The sequence below is a fragment of the Melanaphis sacchari genome, unplaced genomic scaffold (genome assembly GCF_002803265.2).
Source record: "Melanaphis sacchari strain LSU unplaced genomic scaffold, SCAv2.0 Contig128_pilon_pilon, whole genome shotgun sequence".
Lineage (NCBI taxonomy): Eukaryota > Metazoa > Arthropoda > Insecta > Hemiptera > Aphididae > Melanaphis > Melanaphis sacchari.
In genome coordinates this window covers 45,439-56,966 of record NW_020270519.1, presented here as the reverse complement: position 1 = coordinate 56,966, position 11,528 = coordinate 45,439, and the positions used below count along the sequence as shown (strand labels likewise).

Below are 11,528 nucleotides of genomic sequence, written 5' to 3'. Positions count from 1 at the left end.
CATTTATTATAATGCTAAATATGAACTATTACATATACAACAAAATATGTTTCTCAAGGCGATTCTCGTTCATTTTATGGTATGTGAGTGTGAGTGTGAGTGTGTATGCGCGTGCGTATGGACAAAATAATATAAACATATTTGTCGTTTATTATCGTTTGCATTAGTTGGAAATTTACTATATTACACTTAACTACTTAAGTTCAAACGATCAATTTGTGTTTAAGTGATTACCAAATTTAACATTCTTTAATTTTTATCGATATTAAATATTGATGGTTTTTTTTTACTTACATATATGCAACGGTTTTATTTAATTTAATTTTTTTAAAAAATTTTAAAATCATGGATACTTTGAAAGATTGGAAAATAGTGTCCTTGCTTGTTTGCGTATTTGCTATGGTCAGAGAAATACGACCAATTGAGCCGTTTTTTACATCATACCTCAAAAGTATGAATTTCACATTAGACCAGGTATTTATTTTGAATTTTATTTTTGAATTATGTTATTATTTTAATGTTTTTTCTTTAATATATCGAGTTTTCAAGTCAAATAAATATTTAGGTATTATTTCTAAAACTTTTTTAAATAAAATAAAATTTATTACGACTTAATTATTGTATAAGTAGGTACTTATCTATCTTTTAAACATCGATTCTTAGAGGAAAAAATAACACACCTATATCATAACATAATTTCTACAAATTTAAAGTATAAAATTTAGAAAAAAAAATTCTCATGGCGAATTTTTAGAGATAAGTTTAGTTAACTAACCGGCAAATTAGTTTTGTTTTGTATAATTTTAAAAATATCAATGCACAATAAACTTTGGTAATTTATCACTTATATATAATATTAAGTTCAAAGCTACTTATAAAAAATATATCAATAAGTATTCATCCACGGCTGTGAAATATAGCTTAACGTATAATATTCTTAATACTCTAAAAGTATTAATCCGTATTTTATTACTATTTTGATATAGATCAACGAAGAAATATATGCAGTGGGGACTTATTCGTGCCTAGTATTAGCTATTGTAATATTCTTGATAACAGATTATTTTCGGTACAAACCGTTAATTATTGCAGATGGAATTGCTGGAATTTTAACATATGCATTACTATTAGGAACACCAAGTTTATTCAGAGTTCAAGTGAGATTTTAAACGACTCCCGTAGAGATTAAGATATGTATACTTGTATGGTATTATAACAATAATTATAACCAATACTAAGAATAATGAATATAACTTTTCAATTAAAATACCTACATCGCAGATGGAACAAGTATTCTTTGGATTTTTTTATTCATCAGAAGTTGCGTTCACTACATATTTGTATGCCAAGGTCGACAACAAACAATATTATCAAAAAATCACTAGTCTAGTGAAAGCATCTATGTTATTTGGCAGATTTCTGTCTGGATTAATTGCGCAAACTATTGTTTCAACACACTTATTGGACGAAGTTTATTTGCTATATATCAGTATATTTAGTATGTATCATAAAATAAATACTTATATTAATATTTACGATATTAGTGTTTACTTAAATTGAATGGCTAATAAAATATAAAAAAAAAATACTAACTTTGATACAATTTTTCTAAGAGTATTCAATTTAAACAATATATAATATTTAATTAACAATAAAATAAAAAGCAGTAAATGGGAATTTAGGTAATATTATTTTCTCATTAACTATATACGTGTGTGTGTGTCTATTACTAATTTGATGTGTTATAGTTTATACTAATTATCTACAAAATAATTTAACAAACACAAGTACCTACCTTATACTATTTTTAGATGATTTATTAAGGTATACAATTTGAGCTGTATACCTATCTAGGGCTTATTTGTTACGATAAAGCTGCTTAAAACTATTTACGAATGACTTATGGTTCACTATATCGACACCATTGGATAGTATCGATCTGAAGAGTGATAAAATTAAAAGATCAAAGAATATGAAATCTAAACGAATGAGCGAAATTGTGTTTGTTCGCCATTCTTCTGGAATTCGTAGACATTTTCTCACAACTTATTTTGTAAAACTCATGTCAATAAGAAAATCAAGCATAAATAATACCGTAGAGGTACAAATTAAAAAAAAAAGTATTCAAACCAATAAAAGAAATTATAACTGGAAAACTATTATGTGAATAATTAACAGCTAGTATTCTCAAAATACATTACTATTATTTATATAAATATCAGATAAAAAAAACTTAAACGTTTCAAAACGTTATTACTGCATATACTCAAAATATGTTTGAATTAGTATTTATTATAAAATTAAAATATTTTTTTAACTAAATTACTTATAACGAAAAAAATGAAATTAAGTTTGGTATGGAATTGTTATTTAAATAACATTTTACTAAAATTTAAACTTTTATTATTTAAGTAACATTTAAAATGAAATTTTTACCGAGCTGATATTTAAGTATTACTTAATTGAATAATGGTTACGAAAATTAATTGTAGAAAGTTACAAACATCATACAAACCAATGACACACCCACAATTTTAGTAGGTTTATAAATGTATTACCAACCAATTATGTATAGGTACCTATAATAATGCCTTAAATTAAATATTAAAAATTACATTTTTAATTTTAAATCGATTAACAAATACTTGTTTTAATAGACAATATAAATTATTTTGATATATTATATAAGCTCTAATATACATATTAATATATATTGACAAAACAGTTAACTCCAACAATATGTTTTCCGAAAATTCGGAGGAAAACTACTCCATTTTGTCGGAATAAGTATAAAAATTATTAATGAACAATGGAAAACAAAATTATATTATGTGCATCATCACCATGAAGATTACGAATTGTTATTCTATCTTAAACCAGTTTTACATAAAAGAACTATTCAATATTGACAATTTTTGATTTTTAATTCAATAAAAAATTTTGATCAAGAATGATTTAATAAAAACCTTGATGTATTTAAAAAGGTAAATATGTAGTCGATATAATTTCGTATTAGTTATAGTCAATAAAATATAGTGAACCTATGTTAAAATCGTTTTGCGCTTTTATACTTTAGTAGATAGTAGTGAGATTAAAAGCATAAAAACAAATTGTATTACATGATACAACATGAACCTGTTGCACTATAAGTTCCAGTCTAAAATTTGACGTTCATTATAAATTATAATTAATTTTTAAGTAGGTATATAGTATTTTTTTTATGTCATAAAAAATATCAATGAAATTCAGTTGAAATTTAGTGTTATTGATATAATAATAATAAAAATATATATAATATAAATAATAATAATATACGATACAATTATCATATTTTACGAATTTTAATAAATTTTCAGATTGTATGTGGCTATTTAAAAACTGTGCTTCAAATTTCAAGTTTAATTTAAGATAGCTTCTCATTATAATTCTAAATTTAAAATAACTCAAAATTCTAATTTTTATTTTTAATTTATTTTATTGAATTTTTTATCATTTATCATTTTATTGACGAAGCTCAATTAATAATGAATCATTTTAATAAAATAAACTTTAATTTTGTAAAATGTATTTGCGTTTATGGGTTGTTAAAAAGATAATTTTTTTATGTTTATGTGTTTTTTTGGTTGCATTTTTCCTAAAACATTACTCAGAATTTAAAATGTTATTTTTTCGAGATTTTTAAACTACTCGTATGCAACAATTTAATCATTTTTTTTTTTAATTAAAAATTTTTAAAATGAATAAATTATTGAAAAAAATGTAAATAGATTTTTACCAAATCCTAATGAATACCATTACTTAGCAGTTTTTAAGCAAACATGACTTAAACTTTCGTTTTTTTTTCGGTTTTTCGTTTTTTTTTTTTTTTAATATAATTTTCTTCTCACTTTTACTTTTAATTTTTTTTTTTTTTTTTTTGATAATAATAACTAAATTTAATTTATATTGACATCTCTAGCAGTATCTAAATAAGGTCAAAAATTAGCAAATAGGTACTTTTTAATACATATTTATTAATCATATGGTTTTTATTACAAAGGTATCTAGTTATTTTTATTTTTAGGCAAGTTTAGACTATATTATTATATAATAAGTAAATGGTATATATTACTCGAAAATTCATGACTGAAAAATAAAAATAGGTGTTACTACTACAACTACATCATAATTAAGTACTTTTAGTAGTAGGTACTTGTATTTATAAATGAAAACGGCTAATACGACTTAGGTATATAAAAGATTACCAAAAGTATTGTACCAATAATTACTAATTAAAATAATAAAGCATTTTTTTTTAAATTTGTCTTTCTTTAGATAGTTTTAATAATCTTGATTGTTGTTTGATTCATAGGTACTTCATTTGTGACATTATGGACATTAGTACTCCCTAAAGTAGAACACAGTTTATACTTTCATAGAAATAAGGAATTACCAGTAAATATTAAATTAAAACTATCTAACGGGGTTGCTATTGATGACAATGCATCAGTAAGTAATTTATTATGAATTAACATCTTTTACCTATAAAATGATTTATTAGACATCCTAAGCTGTATAATTTATATTTAACTTACCTTGAAATCTAATAACACAAATTGCATGAATTTTTTAGGTACCTAGGTAACCAAAAATTGCAAAATTAATTTTTCTTTATCTGTGGTATTATTAAATAATAATTGCTAAACCAATTTTCTGCATAAAATCTATACATTTTAAATTTAAAATTTAATTTTCTGGTACATAATTTAACTATTGTAAAAACTTAATAATTGATATTAAATAATTTTAATAAAATAAAAACATAGGTAAGTGAATACCACTCCGCTGTTCATTAAATTTTGAATGGGTCACTATTAAAGTAGGTAATTTTCCTAATTTTATCGAAAACATATCATGTAATCGTACACAAAAAAAAAATAAAAACATCATAATAAAATCAATACAATCATCACTTCTCTTAGAATCCAAAACTGGTTTACATTTATAGTCAATTTAAAAAGATAAAAATGTTGCTCTATTAAAGGTGTTTTTGTGGGTGTGTTTGCATATGCAATGCAGAGACATATTTTGCACTTATATATGTTTTAATTGAACATTTAATTATTTACAGTTAGATAATTTATGAATATTAAACATTGGTGAAACTATTGAGATGAAATTTATATAGTATACTAAAATGCTGCAATTATTAGAGACACATTTTTTCAATATTAAATTTTGATGATTTGTAAAATTTTATTCTCCATTTTTTAATTACTTAAACTATCACCTATAAATACGAATTAAGTCTAAATTTTTTTTATTTGTATGAATAATTTATATTATCCGGAGAGCAATTGAATAAAGGGACAATTCCCATTATCTACCAAACATTTATTGTTATTTTTACTTTATTAATACCTACAACTGGCTACATCTATAATTTTTTTTCATTTAAAATAGGTATTAAGATCTAACTCTGCAGTATATAAATATAAATTTTATTTAACCTTCTACTAACATGTAATGTAAAAGATTCGACAAGGGGGTCCACAAAATGGCTAACTGAACATAAACTAGGTATTAAAAGTTATGATAATTACATCGTTTCATTTATAAATGATGTATACTCGTATACATCTAGGCCATATTATACGTTTTAGACGCTGGCTTAGATAGCCTTCTACAAGTTATTATTTATTAGTAATTTGTATAAAATTAAAAAAATGAGTTTTTTATAGTTATGTTGTACTTTGGAAGAATTCTGGACTAAAACAAGGAGTTTTTTTTTTTTTAATTCTCTGTTTGGTGGATATCTAATATCTATAGTATAAATATTCTATGGAATTTTGTTCTTTAATTTTAAAATTGTTATATCTTAAAGATACCTATAATTATTCTACTTAAGTATTTTTATAAATTTGTTCTCCTTTTTATTTTTTAAACGAATAACAGTAGTAACGTCTCATTGTATTTAGTAGAACCAAAATTGTGTTATCAACTATTGTTATTATTTAAGTTAAGTAATCTATTATCAATATTAAAGTTAAAAACATAATTTATGTTTTTACGTTGGTTTTTTTACCTTTTTTACGATATTTCAATTTTTATACGAGTTATGATTATAAAAATTTTGGTATTTAAAAATACTCATACAGCCATATCTCGCTTTAAAAGTGAAATGTCGTAAAAATTTTAACTTAAGAATACAGATAGATAATGTTCTTAGCTTTAACTATTCGCACTATACTAGAGTTAATAACATACATTTTCCATATTGTACGTGGGTCAGAGAAAAAAACAAATAGTGCGCTGATATTAATGGAAAAGTCTTTGTACTCATAACTGATAATATGACTTTTCCTTTTTTTGAATTAAGTAATCTATTAACTAAAAACTATCATATTTAGTTTTAAAAACTTTAACACACCAGGCGTCAAAAAAGAATAAACAATGGAAACACAAAATTAATGAACTTTTCTAGAAATATTCTTATAACTAAGTAATAATGTCTAATATTTAAAAGTAAATTATTATATAACAAGTTGAAAACAATAATATCATTTTAGTCGTTCTAAAATAAGCGTAATATATCAATACGAATGTATTTAATAGGTATTAATAAATGTCGAAATTGAATAAAGACTGCACGTTAGATACGTGCATAGAAAATATTTTCGAATGGCCTACATAAATTTCAAATTAAAAGTTATGCACATGATATTATATTAGCTATGATTTAAACATATTTTCTTCCTTATGATAGAGATAGGTACTGACTTTTTAGTCATTAACTTTTTTAAGTACTTATTTAAATTAACTATTAATATTATTCAAATTATTATTATTGTGTATTTATGTCTACCTTATCACTTAGTACATTATAATATTCTTCTTTTATTTTGGATCTTGGTTTTTTTTTCTTAATGCAAACAAAATAAGTAAATCGTGTATGTAGTAATCTTTATAGATACGAGTAGCTTATAAGTTATAATAATGTATAGAAAAGGTAGATTAAAGTAAAATACCATCACATGATCAGTTGATGTTTCGATATTAGTATTTTGCTATTTTCTATTAGAAAGAAATAAATATAATACAATATTGCGATACTAGAAATACTATTAGTATGTACTATGTAGTTTATATAGGCAATATTCTTTGAAAGAGATTTCAGTCATTGATCACTGGTTTGTTTTTTTTATAAATTTATTGTATCTGTGGTGCGTATATAATCCTGTTAGCAGAAATGAGGAGAAATGTATTAAATTTAAATAATTTATATCTATACACATAAAATACTGTGTGTCTATTTAATAATCATCTATTTTTAAGGGAGATTATTAAAATTTTTATTGGGTTAACCTCTCCCCCTATTTTCATCAATGTGAGCCTCTAAATAATGATCCCGTCAAAGAATGCACACACTGACATGCTATGATTAAAATAATAGTATCTTATTAACCGTAACTGGTTAAAGATTAAGACACATTAAATAGATTAAACAGAAAACGGTTGAAAATAATTTATTGAGACAACTTTTAAAATGTTTATTAAAAAATAACCAACTTTTTATCTGAAATTTTTAATTGAAAACGTTCACTACCTTTTTTTTAATCACTTCTATTAAATCCATGCTTGCCACGCGTACAAACTTCCGAAAATACATCCTTTTTGTTTTTTATAGCTTAAAATTTACTAAAAAGTAGAAATAAACTATTTTGAGTAGACTTATTCGCTTTCGGATATTGTAATGAATTATGTTTTACTTACTTCAATTTTCTGTACATATACCTACCAATAATAATAAGATATACATTAATATAGTATAGGTATAATAAAAGATAACAAATACTCAACTATGTTTCAAACTTAAATATAACTTATTTGTAGAATAATGTTCCTAAAAATTCAATAGTCAATACATTTAAAGAAGTTAAGCAAATGATTTTTAATGATTTTCAATCGGCATATGAAAATACGTATGTAGTGAAAAAATGTGTTTGGTGGATATTTGCTGTAGTTGGTCAAATTATAGTAAGTAATAATTGTATTATTACAATTCTTTTTTTTTTTTTTTTAGTGTATACTTTAGTTTTATTAGACTCGTTTAAATACTTGTTTTTTATCAGGTTGCAACGTATATTCAAGTTTTATGGGAAGATGTGAACCAAAATAAAAAAAAACTAATGAACGGAGCTGTAGAATCTATACACACTCTTTGTGGTATCGTATCTGTGTTATATTATCTAAATTTTAATATTATATTAACCTAACCTATGATTGTTTAATAGGTGCAGCAGGTGCATACGCAGTTGGTCACTTGAGTTATGATTGGAAAAATGTTGGTGATATTATATTCTCAGTTGGAACCTTTGTATTGGCTTTATTATTATTCATAATATATTACTGTAATTCACTATGGATATTGTACCTATTATACATATCGTTTGGTACTTGTTACCAAATATTATTAACTATAACCACGTACGATACTATTACTGGTAATTTTTTAGGAATGTGCAAGTTCAAACGTATTTAACATTTTAATAATAATTAGGTATTTAATAATCAATCGTTACTTACCTACCAATTTAAATTCACATAATGAACAGTTTGTACAAACTATTTATTTTATTAACCACTTATTTAATTTCTGTTATATAAATTTGGGTCTGACGAGCGTTTTCTATAATCTTCTTGAATAATAGATAAAAATAAAAATATAAGGAAAATATCTACTAAAATCCTTAGGTATTAGGTAAACTGATTAATGATCACGCATTTACATTTATATTTTATAATCCATTTTCAGAGAGATAGATGATAGTTTTTTGCAGTCTTGAATAGAATTTATTTTATAGTCTCGTAAGTATTATAGGACATACGTAATTGTACTAATGTACTATAATTTAAAACTAAAATATTTAATTAAAGATAATTTCAAATGTATACTTTATGTAAATTTAACTTTGAAATCTTTATTTTATTACCCGGTACTTATTATAATTATTAACTATAATACGTATGCATAATATACTCATTGTACTACCTGCAATATATCGCTAATAGCCTATAAATTAAATTTGGTTTAATTAATTGCAATAATTAATTATTTATTAATGAGAAACCTATATAGCTTAAATTATTTATGACTTCACTTGACAAAAAAAAAAAAAAAAACAAACAGATCTATATTCTCCATTTAAATTATATTAATTATATTACACCTACGGATACTATATAAAGATATTCTTTATACTTTAATTCTATGTAGGTAATAAAAAAAGTTTATTTGTATAAATATTACAGACAGTAATTAGGTAGGTAACTACCTAATAAATTATTTGTCGGTTTTACATGTTGTTGACAAGGTTATCAATGATTAATGTTGCCGATTTCTAAAAATATTGACAATATTGCTTATCTTTGAAGTTTTTAATTGTTCAGCTAGAATTTAGGTATATTACAATAATTTATTAATTTATAGACCTTTATCTAATTATAGATCTTTTTATAGGTATGCTGCAGTGCTGAAGTAGGTAGTAGGTAGTTTTTATAAAAACAATAAAATATTGATAATATTTAGTGATTTTCTAACGGTGATTTTGTACTTATTATCTCTCGTTTTGAAAAAATTAAATAATAATTAATTTTGGTTATGTAAATAGGTCAGTAATATTGATTAAATTAAGTTTCTAAAACAAAACATTTTAATCAATTAAAAATTGATAACTTGCACACTCTTCATAATTTTTATAAGTATTATATTTATATCTTGTTTTAAAATCTTAATCCCCGTCAATCTTTTTATTTTGCAAAATATAAAATAGGTTTCTTGATCTAACTTAACGTAACCCAGTGAATACGAGATACTTACCACAAAGATATATTATATCGTATATACAAATTCCTATCTTAATATATTTATCTATATAATATGATTATATTTTATTTTAAAAATATTGTATCTTTAAAAAATGAGTTTAAATTAAGTTATTGACATTTGACGGGGGCTAGGACATATAAAACACTTTGTATTAAATCTATTACCATACGATAATAATAATAATAATTAAATCTATTTTCATAAATATTATTTTAGCTCTGAAGTTGCGAAACATATAAAACCTGACAGTTATGGATTAATATTTGGTTTTAATTTATTTATGTCGTTATTGATAATTTCAATATTTACATTACTATTTATCCAAGGCCTTATTGTTGTTATAGGAACAAAAAATCAGGTAAGTTATTTTATAGAATATTATTTAGGTATATACTGTTGGTGTCTTAAAACTTAGTACCTCATATTTTTTCTAAAACTATTTTTTTTATTGAATATATTTTATAAGTGGAAAATATAAAACATATTATTACTTAGATTTTCAACAAATGCAAGTTATTCTGTATATTTATGTACTTAAATAGTATATACATGTAAATTAAAAAATCGATATCTTTGGCATTTAAAAAATAGGATATAGTATATATTAATAGATAAATTTATTAACAATTTAATGTTACTTATTTCAAATATATGATTTATAAAGTAATTATGGCTTTTGTTAAAGCGTACTTAATCTATTATACCATCAACAGCCAACAGCCATTTACATATTTAGGTACTGCAAATATTAACTATTAACTTCTGATGAATTAATCCTATAATTTATTATACCCGTCAAAAAAATAATACATTCTTATATTATTAATATTATTAATTATTATGTCTCTTGTGTTTAGTAGTTGTACCTAATCATCAAGACAAAAGATAATATTTATTTTTTTTTTTTTTTTTTTATAGATTTTAACAGTTTCTTTGTTGTTTGCATCGATGTCCATAATATTATTTGTCACAGCTGTTAGAAAATGGAAAAAATAAATGCACAGGTACCTATTGTGAACCAATCAAGAATGCTTTAACCAAAAACATTTACATTTATTTTTGTACATTTATTTCATTGCATTATTTGAATACCATTATAATATTATCATAGATATACCTGTAGTATTTTTATTTATTTAAAGTAACAAAGTTAAGATTTAATCAAATATTTAAAATAAAAACATGGTTTGTAAAAGGAAAATTAGAATGATGCTCTTGTGGACTTAGTTCAACGATTCCTATATTAGTTATTTGTTTCGCATAGGTAATACCTTTATGTGAATTTTGCCATGTAATATGTTATATGCCACAATTATTTTTAAATTATTTAATTAAAAATGTAATAGAAGTTCATACTGAAATGAAAAATCAAAAAGCATAAAATAACATTTTTATTTATAAACTTTTTTTGTTGAAATGTAAGGAAATTAAATATTTAAACAAAGAATAACAATTTTAGTTGTTTTGTTGCACTTTAAAATTATTATTTGTAGGTTGAAGTGTTTAATGTATATTATTATGATATTTAAATATTTAATTAATACAATAAAATTTTCAATTGAAATTTGTATTCAGCAAAAATTTGTCTGCTGTATTACTAACTATAAAATAAATTATTTTGATAGTAATATAAATATAAATATTAAATACATCGTAGAAT

General features: G+C 22.8%; 1 protein-coding gene across 2 annotated transcripts; it reads left to right on the top strand.

Annotated features, from left to right (window-relative positions):
* The first annotated feature begins 7 nt into the window (after window positions 1–7).
* Window positions 8–10,982, top strand: LOC112591048 (folate transporter 1-like). Of its 2 annotated transcripts, XM_025334696.1 has the most exons (9): window positions 8–474; window positions 987–1,157; window positions 1,282–1,498; window positions 4,352–4,488; window positions 7,873–8,016; window positions 8,112–8,205; window positions 8,274–8,466; window positions 10,085–10,226; window positions 10,787–10,982. In XM_025334696.1, the coding sequence occupies exons 1-9, from the start codon at window positions 346–348 to the stop codon at window positions 10,862–10,864; spliced, it is 1,305 nt and encodes a 434-aa protein (XP_025190481.1). In that variant the 5' UTR covers window positions 8–345; the 3' UTR covers window positions 10,865–10,982. The 2 variants fall into 2 exon arrangements, with proteins under 2 accessions (XP_025190481.1, XP_025190482.1); XM_025334697.1 differs by lacking the exon at window positions 10,787–10,982 and having other exon boundaries at window positions 8,274–8,483; window positions 10,085–10,208.
* Window positions 10,983–11,528: the final 546 nt, after the last annotated feature.